Source organism: Anarhichas minor, unplaced genomic scaffold (assembly GCF_050575085.1).
Source record: "Anarhichas minor isolate MPS153535 unplaced genomic scaffold, ASM5057508v1 ptg000017l, whole genome shotgun sequence".
NCBI classification, from domain to species: Eukaryota; Metazoa; Chordata; class Actinopteri; order Perciformes; family Anarhichadidae; genus Anarhichas; species Anarhichas minor.
In genome coordinates, this window is record NW_027466463.1 from 7,403,972 (window position 1) to 7,422,578 (window position 18,607).

Genomic DNA, 18,607 nt, shown 5'->3' on the forward strand with positions numbered 1-18,607 from the left:
AGGAGAAGACTAATGCAGGACGAAAGACACCCTACAGGTTTGGACGCGTAACAGCAGGTCCAAAAGTTTAGGATTCGAGTTCATTTCTGGGCGACAAATATGCGCTGCAATGGGTGCAAAATATCAATTGTTTTTACCGAGTGCAAGTGAAACATGAACTACATTTCCCAGGATGCATTGAGCGGGGTTAGAGGTTGTCAGGACTTGTGTAGTTCACCCCCCCCCCCCACTGCAACTGCTCCCTTCTTGCTCTGACTAAATAAGACCCTTGCACCCCAAATTGTGCAATATTCGTTATCTTTCACACACGTGGATGAGGGCTGCTGGTCCGCCAGCGTTCACTCGGTGTGTATGAGCGACGTGGCCGCGGTTCAGGACGATAATCCTGCAGGAGAGACGCGTTCTGTGCCGCTGGACTGCTGCGGAGGACTCAACAACGTCGATTATTCAAAGGTAAAACTGAAACGGTTGATGATGAAGCCGGCCTGCATGTCTTAACTTCCACGTGACTCGGTAAAGCCGCTTCAGACGAGCAGCGACGGTCCCGGTTTGACCGACCGAACCAGTCTGCTTCATTTGCTGAGCTCGTGACAGCCGGAAAACAGGCGGTACGGTAGCCTTTTTTTCAAAATAAAAGCTTGTTGTTGTTTTGCAAACCCACAGTAAACAAATGGTTATTCCGGGTAGAATATGAAAGTTAATGTCCTTGCAATAAAATATAATTAGAAATTGTATTCTTGCAACACAAATTATATGTTTAGCCTCTTATTTTGTATTTAAGCACCATTGTTTTGGTTCGGTAAAAAACAAACAAGGTACCTTCTGTGCTACCCATCTTTCAAACCATCTTGTGCATCTGTTATTATTTATTCTCATCAATTTAAACAATAAGTCTGGTGATGTCATGTTGACAATAACAAACCAGACCTGCAGCATTTCACATTTCACTCAGCTTCAGAGCACCCATTAAAATGAACAGGTTAACTCTGACCTGTTGCCTGTTACCATTAGAAAAAGATAAGACAAACTAATCTGACATCAGTATCAAATATCTTTTACAAGCTGTTTTCTCAAGCTTCACTTTAGTAGCGCTTACACACACCAAGCTTCATTTAGATTCTGAATATTTTCACACAGCAGTTTGTTCATATATAATTCATAGCCTGATTTATAGAACCAGTTGTTAAAAACATGGTGGAAATAAAAACAATTCTATGGCTGTTGACTATATTTTCTGATTTATTGAGTGATCCAAAGACATATCCTAAATTCCCTTTGTCAAAACTGTTGATCCTAACATGTCGACAAAAATAAGCAAACATTTTGAACCTGGCTTTATCCAATGTTCTGATTTTTATTCTGTAAATGTTTCCAAATTGGGCCAATAAGATAATGCCTCATTTGAGTATTTAAACATACAATTTCAGAAAAATTGCAATACAATACAGATACAAATCATTGTCTTATGTAATGTTATCAGCCGGGGAGGTTTCAAGGTGATATCTATTAGACATGAGGATGTTTACCCTATTACACCTGAAGTATCTCCCCTAAAGTGAGTGATCCAACATAAATATCTGATAATACTCAGTCGCTTATCTGTAGCGCTGACCTCCCTTGTTCATCATCGGTGTCCTGAAAGTCTAAGTAAAGTGGCGTTTTTGTTTCGAGACAGACCCTCAGCACTACCTCATGGCGAATTCTCTTAAGAACAGGAATCATTGTTCGCACGTCGTAAAAGACACGTACTTTATTGCTTTTCATCCCTTGCATCAGCAGGCGTTAACTGGAAAGCCACACAGAGACCTCCAGTGGGTGACAGAGAAGGAATATCAGTGTATGCCGCTCCGCTTCGTATCAGTCATTGGAATACATTTTTACACCAATCTGCCATGCTTCGTTTTAAACAACAACAAAAAAGCCCTGGGTTGCCCGTCATCTGCTTCCCCCCCACCCTTCATTAACAGTGACAATATAGTATGAAAGCCTGCTACTGTGATTTTACTGTGATATTGGTGAGAAGAGATGCCTGCGAAGAGCATAAGCTACAACCTGTTCACCCTGCCGGCTGTAAAGACAGCCTCTGGATACAGAAATATCAGCTGCCGAACCACCAGACTTCAAAACAGCCTCTTTCCTCTAGCTGTGAGACTCCTTTAACTCATCCTCCACCCTCCATATATATTATAGTTTTTTTCTTTTCTATGTAGCAAATTGGGAGTACAATCGAAATTTGGTTGTGCGACCCTGTCGTACAATGACAAATACAAAACCGTGTAACCTTTGTACAGCAGTGCAAGAGCAGTTGTATTATGCAGTAATTGGTCACATTTAGGCAAGAATACGTCAAATTAGAGCAAATGTCGTTTTGGAGCAAAACTAACTGACATTGTATAGCACATGTCTTTTGATAAATAACTTAGAATATTAAAAAAAATACAGGTCAAGAAAAAAAGTATCTGCCGAAGCTCTCTTTACTTCAACGTTTAACTAAAATGTATCTGCAAGCTTCATAGAAAATAACATGGGAATAAGTAGCCAGAAGTGGTTTGAGGACGGTTTTAAAGTCTTACAGTGTGTGTTTCCATCCACCTGTTTCTATGCTTTGCACTGTCAATTTGTGCACACAAAAAGGAAACTTTAAATATCGAAAAAACATTTGTATGCTTGTCTGAGGTGGATATAAAAGCCAAATGGAAACAGACTTCACCACTGAAGCTTCTGTTCCACTGATGAGAGCCCAGGGAAATCATCAGATCTGTGCGCACAGCGCTGAGGTGACTCGGTTCCATAAATGAAACAAACATAAATGTCATGTTTCCATCGCGTTTTCTTCATGGGTTTTCCACCATTTGAGGTTTCGCTGGCGCTCTTTTGATGACGTCATCTTGTCGCGTCATCTGCAATGGTTTAGTGGTACCCGACTGGAGAATTAGCGCCACCAACTGTTTATCTCCATGCGCTCAACCGCTAATGTTCACATACATAGTGGATGGAAAACAATTCACATTATCTTTTGCCCATTTTCTGAAAATATTGTTAAATTTGGATGGAAGGCTGGCTAATGTTTTTATAACCAGCAACCATCCGTCTGTCAATGAAATCATGTTTTTTTAAATGTGTATGTTTCACATTGCTGTTTCTTTCAGATGGATTTGACGCTGATTGAAGGGCTCCTAAAACACACCAACTTTCACGACTCCAGCTTTTATCTCGCTGTGGTCGCCATCGTTTTCAACCCTTTCTTCTGGAATGTGGTAAGAGATACTGCAGATGTAGTAACTAAATAGTTCTCTATATCCTCTTGCATATGGTATGCATGGTTTAAAACACTGAGGTTTGGAAGAAAAAAATCGGTATCGAGACCCGGAAATCATGCTATCGTTTGCCATTTGATTGGCCGGAATCGAACCTGGGACGTTTCTGGGACTAATGCTGCGTTCACACCACACGCGGCGCGAATTATTCGCGCGAGTAGATTACATACAAAGTCTATGCACAGACGCGATGAGACTGGCGCGGCGCGAATTTGCGATGGACGCGAATTTGCGGCGCGATGGACGCGAATTTGCGGCGCGATGGACGGGAATTCGCGTCCATCGCCAAATCGCCCCAAACGCGTGAGTTGAATTTTGCGTGATTTCGCGTGATTTTTCAACTTCGGCGAAATATTCGCGCAAATATTAGCCTATCAGCGTCTTTCAATCAGAGGGTCGGCGGTTCAATCCCCAGCTCCGGCTCTGCTAGTCGCATGTTGATGTGTCCTTGAGCAAGACACTTAACCCCAAAATTGCTCCCGTAGTTGTGCCTACGGTATAGAAATGTGATAGAATCTGAATTGTAAGTCGCTTTGGATAAAAGCGTCTGCTAAATTAATGTAATGAAATAAATACTGTAGCCGTCTGTGTTCACCCAGAGCTCTACGATACCTCATATCAATAGAGACCGGACCAAATTATGTGTATAAATGTGTGTGCGTAAACCATATGGTACAAACAATGAATAGACGCTGCCGTATTTACGTCTACATGACGTTAGTCTGAGTGTTGGTGGAGCTGCTACAATGTTAGCTTAGCCTAGCACCGCTCCATCCGCTCCATTGAGAAGACAAGTAGCCTACAAATCGGCATCATTACGTAGTTATTTCGGAGTCCCTTTTTGTCAGTTTATTGCCATTAAATCACAGCCAAATCAGTTTATTTTGTGTTCATACAGCTGTAGTAAACAGCGACCTGTGGCTTGCTAGACACAGTGAATACAGCTTGATAAAATCCACAGAGCTCCTCTGAACAATATTATGAACCCAGACATGACGGCGTTTAGTTTCCCGGGATATCTGTGACTTCCACAACACGTACTAAGCCGAAATAGGTTATTTTTTCCATGGTTAATGGCGGACAGTTGAACGGCTTTCAGGGCGATAAGCCCCGCCCCCTCTCCGGCATGATTCGCTCGATTCGCGCGAATGTACACAAATGGTCCCCGCCGAGACCTGCGGCGCGATTGACAAGAATATGTGGCGCGATGAATTCGCACCGCGTTTGGTGTGAACACGGCATAAGGCACTCCAATGCTGTACAGTTTGTACCTCCAGATAAAACTCTCAATAACTTGTTTAACGTAGTAGAAGAAACCAACTGGGAACGCTAGTGTTACGAGCTATAGCTTTTGAAAACTGTGTCCACAGATGGGCTGTTTGTCCGTCTTTGTCAAATCAAGGCCAACCGTCCTGACATTGTCCCTGAGCCTGATCTGTCTATCAGAGAGGGTTAAACTTCACAGACCTATCTGATATTGTATCGTAATTGTTTAGGATTAGGTAATCAGGACCGATTATAGTTCATACGTAATAGACTATACACTACATAATATTGCATCACAGTTATCAGGCCATAAATGATGTCAGTGTTGTGGGTGTTGATAGCTTGACGAGTCAGTCCTGAGGGATCATTGCCACAAAGACGTAGGACGAACAGGATCTTTTTATTTTCAGTCAGATATGCTCAACATATCAAGTGCTTTGCAGACTTGAGTCATACAATTCAAGTCGCGTCTTCCTCAGCGATGGAGATTTACCAATCATCCCAATACTTCAGTTCTGCTTTGAGCTTCAAATAAAACTGCAATTAACTCAAAGTAGTCATATGAGAAGAAAAATCCTCCCTAACTGTGTTCCCCACCGACGTTCTTTTACTTGGCACTTTTCTGTCATGCGTGGTCAAAGTGCACCATTAATCACGACGCAGTCGCTCATGATTAAGACTGTACGAGTTAATAAAATGTACGATGATGGGCTAAAATTGCCATAATTTACCCGCTGCTTTTGAAATTGGTTTCGCTGTTTCATATCAGAACTGTCATTTCACTCGCCGTTAATGGTGACGCATTTGACCATTGACTCTGCGGCAGCCCGGCAGCCCACATGCTCATCACACAGTAGCTCTCACTTTACAAAAGAGAAGCCAATTATTTGCTTCGCGGCAAATGTCACCCAGGAGCTCTTGGCCCCGACACATGATCCCAAATCACTCTTTCTTTAGTGCGTTGCGCTGAAAGGTTACCTGTAAGTGGCTGTAATGGTGGTTATTCAGGCAAACAGCAGTAGGACGGATGAAACTTATTTGGAGAGGCAGGTGATGAGAGTTCTTTTCATCTCATCTGTTCGAGCTACAATGCCATATTTTTTAAAAGGTGGGAGTGTTATGGAGGGGGAGGGGGTTTGAGAAGAAATGTTTTTTTTATTAGGGAGCTAACTTGCAGCGTTCTCCCTGCACACCTGGTCCAAGGAACATGTTGGTCTATGGCGATGGTATTTTGAAGCGAGTGGCGGAGCACACCTCATCATCCTTTGTAGCAGGTCACACTGTCGCCTTGTTTCATGGCACTCCGTGTGCTGCATGTGCTGTGCTGGTACCGTGCTCCTGATAGTGCTGAAGGCTTCGCATGTTAGCGCTACAAAAGGCTGGAATGTTCCAACTTGAATGGAAAGATAAGAGGCTGGTTTTGTTTTCATAGTTTCTTCTGGCTTCATGGCAAACTATTAGTCCAAGATTCCCTCTCCTTTTTGCTCTGTTTGGTCATCTGAAATCTTTGGCTCTTTCAGCTTTAAAATTATTTTGTATTTTGACTATATTACATTTTATTCCAATATTTTAACTTGCAGTATTTTATTTGGTTTTAGATCCTCATTTTTACATTTTACAAACAATGTCATTGCCAATGACAATGTTTCACTCTAATCATAAATAAAGAACTTGAATTTTGCAGAAACAAGCTGAAAACACTAACTTTTTACGTTACAATAGGCTTTCTTTCTATAATTATTTTCAATAACATTTCTATTCTATTCCTATTGCTAACCCAATCAAATTGTAACATCCCGTTAGTTTCATCGTGTCTCTGTGTCTATCTCTGTGTGTGTGTGTGTGTGTGTGTGTGTGTGTGTGTGTGTGTGTGTGTGTGTGTGTTCCCCTGATTGCACTCATCCTACTCACCTGCCCGGTCCACCCAGCTGCCTCCAATCCTCTCATTACCCCACTCGTGTATATACTCCCCTGCTTTCCCCGCTCCGGCTGTCAGATCGTCATTGTTCTTCCCCTTGTGCTCCTTGTGTCTCCCGTGCTGTTTCCTCGTGTGGATTCAATGATTTTTGACTTTGCCTTTTTGTTTGTTTTTGCTCGCTCCCGTTTGGAGTCGCTTTAAGTTTTTGTTTATTTCTCTTTTGATGACCAGTAAAAATTCTTATTTTCTAAACTTCACCTCGTCTCCAGCGTCGGTCTCTGCGCATGAGTCTTAGCCCAGCCCTGAACCGTGACACAAATACTCGTTCTACCCCCTACCTCCACACCAACTTCCATTATCAAATTTAAAACTTTAAAGTTTCATAAAACTCTATTTTTCTCAATATTTATTAGTTACTTTTCCAAATCCGCATGAACCACTCATAAATTAGGTCCACCTCACAGCACTCGCAGCACAAAAGACATTAAGTCACTTTTAAAGTTGCCTCCCCTGTTACTCCCGTTATTTCCTTCCACCAGGAGTGTGTTACAATATGCCGGAGCGCTCACTCCACATGACACACCGTGGCTATATTTCATCAAGTTCAGAAAACTTTTCTCTGCTCCGTGTGTGTGTGGAAGCCGAGACCAGAGGATATGGCTGATGTTGTGAAATTTGAGCATTTTAGCAATAACTTGTTGCAGCTTTAAGATGTCCCCTCTGTAAATGTGGTTGGTTTATCTTTAACATTGTAGACCAAACTATTAACCAATCAACCTAAAAAAAAGAATTGACGGATTAACCAATAAAAAGAAAAAAAAGATAGTTAGTTCCAACCTACTGCCTTTATTTTCCAACACTATTTTCTTTTAATGGGAATGACAATGTACCCCAGAAACGTCCTGAAGCATGCTCCTGAGTTGTGCCTCATTAAGGCCTGTCTTTGACATTTTATACCTGCACACATTCAAACATCTTCAAGGCTGTCTATATGGCTCTTATATGTCTCATCTTTTCAGTTATGTTTTCCACCTCCTCTTCCCTGATCTAGCCAGGACTCTGTGAGTGAGGAGGAAGCTTGCTTTTTTTTAGCAGTGTGAGGGGCACGCTGCCCCGTCACTCGTGTACTCCAAATAAGAGATGGTTGAAATGACCGTGGGACGCTGCGGACATTGTGACCACGAGGCTGAAGATGCTCTGCAGAATGAAACAACCCAGCAGTCTGATTACCTCGTGGTATAACATGCACTTATGAGAGGAGTCATTTAATGTTGGGCCTCATTAAGCCGGTCATTGTGGTCCAGGATGGTTTCTACATTTCGCTGGTGCCCAACTGGTGGGAATTGAATAACTGGCTAAGAGGCCTTTATGCACTGGTGCCAGATGAATAAACAACACCGAAATGCACCATAATCGCTGTCATTTTCTACCATTATTATTGAGCTTTTTTAGTGTAGCTACTCATGGAGGCCCCAAACATCAGTGTCCTGGTTGAGGGGAAATCTCTCCCACCTTAGTATCACTTGAGTGCTCTAAACGCACATGCACTATATACAGTGCCTTGCAAAAGTATCCAACACCCATGGCCTTGTTTTTGGAATTTTTTTTGCATTACAACCTGGAACTAAAATGGATTTTATTTGTATTTTATGGACCTACACAAAATACTAAATTGTTGAAGCGAAATAGGTCCTCTCTTGAAAGGCTTGCTGTGGTGCTATATTCTTTCCATTTTATAATAATGGATTTAATGGTGCTCCGTTGGATCATGTGACAGATCATGTGACACTTGGATTGCACACAGGTAGACTTCTGAAGATTGGTTGCACCAGATCTTATTTAGGAGCTACATAGCAAAGGAGTAGAAAGCGCAGATTTTTCCACTAAATTTGTCTATTTTGTGTCCGTCTGTTACATAAAATCTACATAGAAATCGAGGAAGGGGACTCCACGGCTGCTCTATAACAAGTGAGGTATATCTGTACTGAACACAGTGTTCCTACTCGCACAACACAGACACAGCAAGGTCTGTTCCTTCAATTGGTGCTATATTTTGGTGTGTGTGTGTGTGTGTGTGTGTGTGTGTGTGTGTGTGTGTGTGTGTGTGTGTGTGTGTGTGACAAAGATCAGCCCTCACCTACCACTACTTGACCTTCTATCTTTTCACCAAAGACACTCACACACAGACAGACATGAGTCCTGCTGTCCTACGTATTCATCACAATCTCCATGACATCCAACATAGTCACGGCACTACTTTGATAGGGCACAGACTCTGAGATGGCACACAGCTGACTGAGGTCAATCGATACAGTGTCACAGAACATAATATCTCTATATATTTCCTTACGGAGACCGCCGCTACAGCCTGAAACTCGCATCAGAAGAAGAAGAAACGGGGGCTCAGGGGAGGGGAGTGTGCCACACTGACCCTCATCGTGGAACAGTCAGCCTACAGTTGTGTGCAGAAGTGCCTTAAACTCGCATTCTCTCTACTGACCAGCAGGGGGCGACTCCTCTGGTTGCAAAAACAAGTCAGATTGTATAGAAGTCTATGAGAAAATGACTCTGCTTCTCTCTTGATTTATTAGCTCAGTAAACATTGTAAACATGAGTTTATGGTCTCAATCTCTAGTTTCAAGTCTTCAATACAGCACGATATTCATTCAGTACATTATGATCCAATTTAGAGAAAATAGACAATAAAGCATGGTATGCTTTAGGGCGGGTTTTTTTTGTCTCTACCACGCCGTCACTCCTGTGCAGTCCAACTATGGTCACTTCTGTTCACTGGTTGCAAAAACACCAAGATGCCAACAGACAAAATCCAAGATGGCGATGGCTAAATTGAGGCTTCAAAACCGCGGTCCAAAAACCAATGGGTGACGTCAAGACGACTACGTCCACTTCTAATAATCTATGGCGCAAACACAAGCGCTGGTGATCTGATCCATCCTCTTACTTAAAAAGTAAGAATAGTGTAGACCTGTGTGTCCCTGGCTAATTTAACCCCAGCCTTCCACCATCTCAACTCGTCATCTCAAATGGTCAAATTCTCTTGTCTTGTTGGCCTAATGCATTACACGCATCGCTTCCATGTGTGCCAAAGAGATTCCCCACCACTGGCTCACATGGGCTGGAGTGGGACAGAAGAGGCAGTCACGTGTAGCACTCCCTCTTCAGCCCGAATACGTTGTCCAGGTTAGAAATACATACATATCCGGTGTTCCCTAGCGTCTTTCCCTGTTCCTCTGCTTTTATCTCTTAGGAGCCTTTCACATCATTTCGTAGCCGATCCGTTACAGATTTACATGTTAACATGGTGTCATAATTAAAGATGATGTTAATTTTGTCGTCGCTGTGGCACACACTGATTAACAAGAAAATTAAAAACCGTCTCTTCATATCGAAAAGCGTTCTTAACTGTCTAACAGGTGCAACAACAATAACTGGAGGGCCAGGGAGACTTTTCAAGCAGCGTATAGCTCTTCACTCCTGAAGAGAGTCACCAGCATCTCTCAGTGAATGTGCTCTCATGTGGCCGTGGCTCATTCCACTGCGCGTGTTCAGTGATTGAAGGAGACGTTCAGTCCACCAATCGTCAGCCAGACAGAAACGTGAATGTGCATACTTTTTGTTCTAAATTATTCAAATTGACTGTTTAAGTTTTTGTCTCAAAATACACAGACTTCTTTCAGCTTCAGTTTTGGACTGAGTGTGTTCAGCATGACAACCTTGTGATGAGTTCATCAGAGATCAAATCTGCATTTTGCTTTTGACACTGATGTGCTTTTTAGTCTGTATCTCAGTGATTACGACATCGATTATCAGCTGGTTACATAAGCCGCTGTCTGTGTGCAGAGGATTGCATTGAGAAAACTGAACACCTCAGATTCTTAGCTTCTAATTACTGAACTTATTTCTCGAAAGTGTTTTGGAAAATTACAGCCTTGTTTTATTTATTTATTTTAGTTCAGACAAAGAGTGGGTCTAGAGATGCAGCCACTGCAGTCTGACCTGCCGATTTCGATTTCCTTTCTTTTCTTTTTTTTTTACTTATTTATCATAATTTGACAAGATTACATTTGAGCACATCGTGATACCCTTGCAATTTACCTTTGCCCAATACTCATTTTTACTGACTAGACCATGAACGCATCATAATACAACTCCGTGCAGCCTCCAATAATGTTAGCTGTTATCTTCGTTATGAGCAGGACTGTGCTAGGGGGCAAAAAAAAAAATGGTCAGTGTGATTACTCTGAGCATCATGCATGATAATTAATAACATAATAATACGCTTATAATATAATAAGCGTCTTATTAAGTTAGTTGTTCCTTTAACATTTATTTCGCCATGGCTTATTTTGGACCTGCAGTTGTAATAAATTGCAAGCTTTAAGTCTCCTTCACTCGGGCTGATGAACTTCTACACTGCCATCGTGTGTGTGTGTGTGTGTGTGACGTTATGGTTTGTGCCGCTCCGTGTCATTATTAAAATAAAACATGGCACGTGTATGTAAATATGACCGGCAAAAAGTAGGAATTATCATGGTCGATCAATGAAAAACAGGCCAGTTTTGATTGGGATTCAGGAATCTTTAACGTTCAAATTATTATTAGTTGCAAATTTGTTATTTGGCATGTGACGGCTCCCCCCCCCTCCTCCCAAAAAAACCCCCCAAAAAACGCTTTTCAGATGTTTTCTGAAGAAGGAAATGCACTGAATGCATATATTTTGACTTCATTGGTACACACAGTGTGTTTTGGTGACAAAAAAACAAAACAAAAATGTATTCAATCCGTCAATATTGTATCTTGTTTTTAGGTGAGGGCATTCCCACTGTGGTTTGGGCCGGTTAGGTTTTCTCCTCTGCCCGGACAGCAACAGGTTGCCCCTGTCCCAGCCTCTGCAGATATCTTAAACAACTCAAATCTGCTCCGACATAAATGATTAGATCTGGTCTGGGGCTCCATGAGATAGATGTCATGCTGACACCGAGCTGCTGGGAGGTTAGTGGGCAGCCTGTTCTTTTGTGTTTTGTATCGCTGGTCTCTGACATCTCCGCTGGAATTACGTGGGCATGACTTCAGGCCTTAAGATAACAGAATGTGGGAACTAACTGTGCAACTAGAAGAAAGCTGTGCGAGCTACATTCTGCTGACCTTCACAACACTGCTCCAGTCGCGCATTAATGGCTTGAAATAAACTGCCTGAAAAAGTCTAAAGGTTTGCCACTTTCCTATCTGAATAAACACAGCGCTGATTTCACATCCACGCTGTGCTGCATTACCGCTAATGCACAAAGCTTTTGTATTAAATAATAAGACTGGTCCTTATTCACAGTGCGTCTCCAAGAGGCAAAATGAAAATCGCCCCAACATTTTACACCCAAAATGACATCAACACAGCACTGCTTTCACGTTCCTGCTAATTATCAAATGATTTCATGGAAATAAGACTTAAAATGAGGTTCCTCTTCACCTGAATTCAGGGCATTTATGTTTTGCAAGTCTGCTCTCCGCTGTTGTTGCATTTTAGACGTTCATATTGCGGTCGATTGTGCCTATTTATTTGTGGGAGGCCAAAATTGTGATCGCGATTAGTATTCTTTTTATTGTGCAGCCCTAACCATTGGCCCCCTATTCAAAACAACGTAAGCATTATAATAGGCACATTCTCGATCCGTCTGTATCAGTCCCGCCCCCGTATGTTATATGAATGAATCTCTTTTTGAATCTCAGCTGAGAGGTCTACTTCAACGTTTGTTAAAGTTGTATTTAAATTGATTGCACAGACAGAGATCATCCGGATTAATCGGGTAATTATCTTTATTTACATTAACAGTCGTCACATGTCTTGACAAACCTTACTGTGACTGTGTCAATGAGTAAATTAAAATAAATAAATAAGGTCTATTAATTAGCAGAAGTTCTGATCAGTCAGGAATAGGCATGGTTTTTACATTAATAGCTAATTAAAGACTGTGTAAGCTAAAACACACAAGACTCTTTTATCTTTTACAAGTGGGTTGGCAAATTTAATTAAAATCTGCCATATTTAAGATCCGTGTATATGATGGATTAGAGGCATTAGGATGTGCCAGCCCGAACAACAGCTAAGACTGTCACCCAACGTTTCAGTTCCAGAAATCAAGAGCAGCGCTCCATGAGAAGTCAGCAGATTAGACGCTGGCTTACATGCACGTCAGCGATGTGAGGCTCCCATGTCTGTGCTCCATTTCTCAGAGGGGTCTTACCTGGGGGGGGGGGGGGGCAGTCCTGACTCGGCCTTGGGCAGAGCAACAGTGTCTGAATGAGTGATGTTTGGACGAGCAGAAGAAGAGACTTAAAAGAGTGAAGCCGGGAGAAAAGGGAAAGGGTTAGTTGTTTCATTTCATCAGGAGTGCCTCTAGAAATTAAAGAGAGGAACGGTATAAGATGATATACCAGGGGTATCTCTGATTATTTACAAACTCATTATTTACAAACTCTTAATTGCATTGAAAAGAGAGAATAAAAGCAAAGTGTGCAGGAGGAGGCACAGGAACCTTGTGTGGCTTGTTAAAGGGCAGAAAGGCGGACAAATAAACTGAGGGGACAAAGGAGCAGAAAAATCACATCAAGACTGAATATGTCATGTAAAAAAGTCTGGAGTATAAGGGGAATAATACAAGAGAAAGAATGAATCATTGGCATTCAACATCTCCAACATTTACCAAAAAGCCATTATTTCCTGATAAGTGGATTCGTACCTTTAGTTGAAACCTTTATTCTAATAACAAAGAAAAAGTGTCACCTATTCTAAGATTCCTGATGTGAGAGTGCAGAAAATCCCAGAGTAAATAACTTTTGAAGGTATCTTGAGATATTAAGAGTCATCCTCATAATAAGGAACATAATTTATGCATAGCAAAATTGTAGATTTGATCTACAATGGAACCCTACTTTACATGCTGCCGCTTTAGTTTCTATCAGGATGAAACCCAACAATCAACAATCAGTCAGTCCGATTATTTTTATGGTCTGACGCACGAGTGTTGCGCACATGGCAGCCTTTGTCTTAGAAAACAAACTTAATGGCAGTTATATTTAGGATAATTATTAGCAAGACTGAGTCAGATGATTACTGGGGATGTGCTGCTGTGTGGAGGGGGGGGGGGTTAGAAAGGGTTTTGGTTTGGGGTTTAGAGGTGACTGTTTATTAGGTGACGGCGCATCCATGGAAACCTCTCTAACCTCACACAAAAATGGTCCTGGAGGACTTTACATGAGGTGATTAAAATGAACACGTCAGGCCAATTTGTTGGCCCTGCTGGTGTGATCTCATCTTATTCTACTTTCATTTTGGTGATGGCCCCGTTGTGGTATTTAACAGCAGTAAACGTATTGAATGGATCACTGGGATGAGACGTCAAATGATAATGGCGAATGTGATTGGCCATGACGGTTACAGCCTCTTACACGCCCACCGATGTATGGGTTAGGGTTAGAAAAATAGAGCCTACCATTTAATCCATTTAAAACACTTTTGCTTATGTTTTTAGTTTTGGAAACACACACTTAAAAAAAACAAACACAACAGTTGACCCAATAACGTTTATTTCATTGTTTTTCCCTTTGGCTTCATCTGTAATCAGATGATCCTGATTACTGTTATATTTTTTCCCACTTTTTTCAGCAGAAGCATTTCCCCTCACACTGTGCCCTTACAAGCAGAGGTCAGCCTCAGGCTTGTAACAAATAGAAGCCACCCGGTGCATGCATTATCAACCTGCCCTTCGTGTGGCGGTGAAGCCGACTGAGCGAGCGACATATTAAACGTCACCTGATCGTCACCCTGCATATGGAGTTAGTCTCCAGTCATCAGGTCTGTGCTGCCCAGTGACCTACATCCACGGGAACCAGATACTCGTCAGCTCATGCTGTCCACATCAGCTGCTGCAGTGGTCCCATAGAGCTGAAGCTGTCCGTCTCCAAATAAGTTTTAAGATAGTTTTAACCGATGGCACCGGACTAAAGTACTCAAATAAAACCCACATTGTAATAAACCGTCCTTGGATTAAACCATTTGTTGTTTCTGATGTCCGTTCCAAAAAGGTTAGCAGTGTATGTGCTGGATGTACACGTTGGCAATCGTTACGAACACAGCGGTCATATGAAAGTTGTTCACTTCACGATGACTCATTGTGCAAAATGCGCTTTTTCACGGCTTCTCAACATGAATACGTGTCCCCGGCGTGTCTAGAATCAAGGGCGTCATCATGAATTCAAAACTATTATTCAGCAGCCCAAACGTCCAAGAGAGGCCATTGAGAGGACGACTCAGAGACGTTAGAGTATTTGTTGAAGAGGGACCGTGATACACCGAACAAGGCCGCCACTGAAAAAGTAGCTATGCCAGAGTCTCAACCCGGCATCTCGTAGCGGTCCGACAGAAGTAAATACATGTTTCAGCAGACTCTGCTGTTTTTTTAGGGACGGGGGCCTGTTTTGGTACATTTTTGTAAAAAGATGAAATTAAATGAAATCTTAAGTAAAGAGGTAAAAACGAAACGCTAAAGTCCGGTTTAAGTTTTGTACTACCTCGCAAGTGTTGACAGACACTGAGAAAATGGACGTGTTCTTTGAAAATTAAGGAATGGAAACATGTTCTCGTAGAAACCCGTAGTAAATGTATGAACCTGAAAAATGCCGCTTGACCTTAACGACAGTGATACTGAAGATGACCTAAAGATAACAGTAGCTGGTCTTAGTCATTATTAATCATATTTTTTACTGTACATATGTATTTGGTTCAGTTCAGGTCAGAGACATTGAGATAGATATTCATTTCTTCAGTGACGAACGAAAGATTCAGTTCATCATTCATCAAACATTCACGTTTTAATTCATTGGACGCAATTACACTGATTGCAAGGGTGATCTAACCTCAAATGTACCCACTCCTTAAACACTTTCATAGTTAAGAACTCTGATTTCATGTCTGATTTACAAGTTGAATGACACGAGTTTTGGCAGCTGTCCATGTTTTCTTTAAATTAAGCCCTGAGGATACAACAGCTCTTGAAGGAAAGGTTCTTTAAGGCAGACAGAAGTTCTGTAAGCAGAGCACGACTAAAGAAACACAAAAACAAATACATCCCTGATTGTTTACTGCCCCTAAATGTGGATATATATATACAAATTAAAATTAAATTAGCAACATCATTAATTTACTTTAACTGCAGAAAGAATCTTTATTTGAACCAGGCATATTTTAGAGAGAGGCCTAATATACCTTGCTAATTTCAGATTTGCTACCATTTTAAGTTGCTGTTGATGCAAATTCAACTTTTTCTCTTTGTTTACTTTACATTCAAGTTTACTGTCTTTACAAAAATGCAACACTTCAAGCTGAAAATGTTTCAAATGATAAGCCTTCCAGCAGCCCGTAGGACATAATGTTGTTGTTCTGGCAGTCTTATGTTACACATTGTCTTCAGGTACATGACTGTTACTTTAGTTTATATTGTACTTTTCATCATCTTCACTTCTTGTGGCAAGAGAGAAAGTAATGCGGTTTTAAATATATTGCCATTGTTAAAGTTATACCACACTGTGGCTGACGACCCTTCCACCCTCTGGCTTTTGAGAGGGTTGTTCAGCAGCTATTTAGTAGAGATGGGCCGAACAGATAAACTGTTTCACAGACCGTGATTTTAAAAGACATTATCAATATATTATTTATAATATTTTGATCTAATCCATTATCTGAAAAGAATAATTTAGTAAATTGTCAGACAGGATTGCCTGCAAATTAAATACCTGGATGTCAAAGTACATAATCTTAATGATGGCCATTGATTTGAAGCCTTACCCACAATGACCCTATACACAAGATATTAGAGATATTAGAGGTATAGCTACCACAGTTGTTAAAATGTTGAATAGATCTATATTGTCTGACAGTATATACAATCATTCCCCACCCTAATTTTGTAGCTGACTTTCCTGTGCATACTATTAGTTGACATAGCAGAAAGATAAACATGGAGCCTTATCATAGGCTGGGTAAGTCTCTGTCGATCCCCTTCGGTTCAAGGCTTTCATGCTTTATAAAATCTAAAGATTCCTGCCAACCACTGTGCTGGCCACAGGTCGCTAAATGGTCTGTATATCCTGAGCTTTTTTACAAAGGCAGATGATCAGAGTTAAGAAGCCGACTCAGTGTGACTGAATTGTTTCTGTACCTAGTGATTATTGTCACATAACTGTATCCATAACAAACAAGTCACAGTCTGTGACTGCTATAGAGTGCATTTTCAGCATTCCCAACGCTGATTTCCTTTGATATATTTTCATTTGGTCCTGTTAATTTATTTATTTCTATAGTAAAATTGCTGCAAGGAGAACATTTGGGGCCATAATCTTGACATTTGAATGTATTCAGTTTGCGATTTCACAGCCTGAAAGCATTTCAGCTGAATCATCGTCACTGACAAAATCGAGGTGATCTAATAGATTCGACCTTCTGCCTGTGCCTTGAGGCGGAATGTACGCAGTCACAACAGGGATCACAATTTCATATGGCTTTAACTCACATGAAAGGGATGTTTTAAGGGCAGAATTAAATGATGGTTATTGCAAGATGACATACTGTATATTACAAAACCAATAAAGCTACTCAGAGTAAACTCTTTTTTTCCGTTGAGCAATGCAACTGACTGATCACTTACAATGCTGTGGCTGAAAAGTTAACCTGATGGCTGCAATAGATGAAAGGTCATGGGGTCAAGGGCCAAATGGGTATACTTTTAGGATAATGTGCCTGACCAGCAAATTTCATGGAAATCGGACTGTTAGCTAATGAAAAATTCAGCTGACCTAATTTCAATGAGGAACCATAATGGAAAGCTCATGAAGTGTCCAAAATGGCTATGGTTCATCTTCTGAGAAGCATGAATTTAGTGGAGCATGATTTGTTTTCAATTCCATTAAACATTATTTAAATGTTTAACTGAACAACTGAACATTTTGGCATGATGGGGGCAAAATGGGCAACATTTTGACAAGAAATGTAAAGAGGTTGCAAACATTTGACGCTTAATCCACTTGGATCCATGAATGTCGAGTGCAAATACTGTGTAAATTCAGCCACACATTTTTGAATACCGTTCCACGAACCAAGATGTAAGTGAGGGGGATATTTTGACCTGATTGTGGCAATGGACAAAAGGTAAGGGGGTCACTAACACATCAGGAATCAGCCTTTAGTAACACTAAATTTCCATCCCCAGCATCATTGCTAGCTGGCCAGCAGTTTGATTTGGCCAGCACCATGATTTACAAAGCTAATTGAAAAGTCTGGTTATTTACACCAAAGTCATTTCAATTCGTTCTGAGAAGAACATGTATGCCTGTATGGAATTTCATAGCATCCAATAGAAACATGTTCCTCACAACCGCAAACGTCAACCTCCTGGTAGCACTGGAGGAAAACTCAAGCGATCACCAAAATCATAAGGATCCATCCTCTGGGAACATGAATATAACCCATCTAATAGTTGTTGAGACATTTCACAAAAAAAAAAAATTCAACACCATGACACACCTGCTGGTGGCGCTAGGGGAAAAGTCCGAAGACCACCAACTCAGGGGATCACTACAGTCAGTAAGCTTAATTCTCTGGGGACCATGAATGTCTGTTACAAAATATCATGGTAATCCATCCAATACTTGTTTCAGTCTGGACTAAAGTGGTCGACTGACAGACAACATTGCCATCCGTAGAGCCACACTGCTAAGGTGGCTAAAAATGAATATGTCCTGTCCCCTGCATTTGATCTATGTTTATCTAAATTGAGTTTGTTTATTTGGAAGAGCATGTGCTCCCAGTATCTGCCGTTGACAAAATCTCCATAAATCCAAAGATATTTAAATATTCAATCAGTGTTTTCTGAATTTAAGAGGATTTAATCAGGGTGTCGCTGATGTGCATGCGATCCGTCTATGTTCTTGTTCTCCCTTCTCGTTACTCCTTGACAACACACATCCCTGCATTAATGCTCTTGGCTGTGTGTGTGTGTGTGTGTGTGTCTGCTTTTGTGCCCGTGTGCAACTGATC

The 18,607-nt window shown here is 41.3% G+C and overlaps 1 protein-coding gene across 3 annotated transcripts in view; it reads left to right on the forward strand.

Annotated features, from left to right (window-relative positions):
* The first annotated feature begins 204 nt into the window (after positions 1–204).
* The window catches only part of pemt (phosphatidylethanolamine N-methyltransferase), a 42,478-nt gene continuing 24,075 nt past the window's right edge, over positions 205–18,607 (forward strand). For 2 of the 3 annotated variants that reach the window (XM_076093186.1, XM_076093187.1), the window contains exons 1-2: positions 205–453; positions 3,150–3,257. In XM_076093186.1, coding sequence (XP_075949301.1) covers positions 352–453; positions 3,150–3,257 — 210 coding nt within the window. In that variant the 5' untranslated portion in view covers positions 205–351. Of the gene's footprint in view, positions 609–3,149; positions 3,258–18,607 lie in introns of all 3 variants that reach the window. The other variant, XM_076093188.1, reaches the window with a different exon arrangement.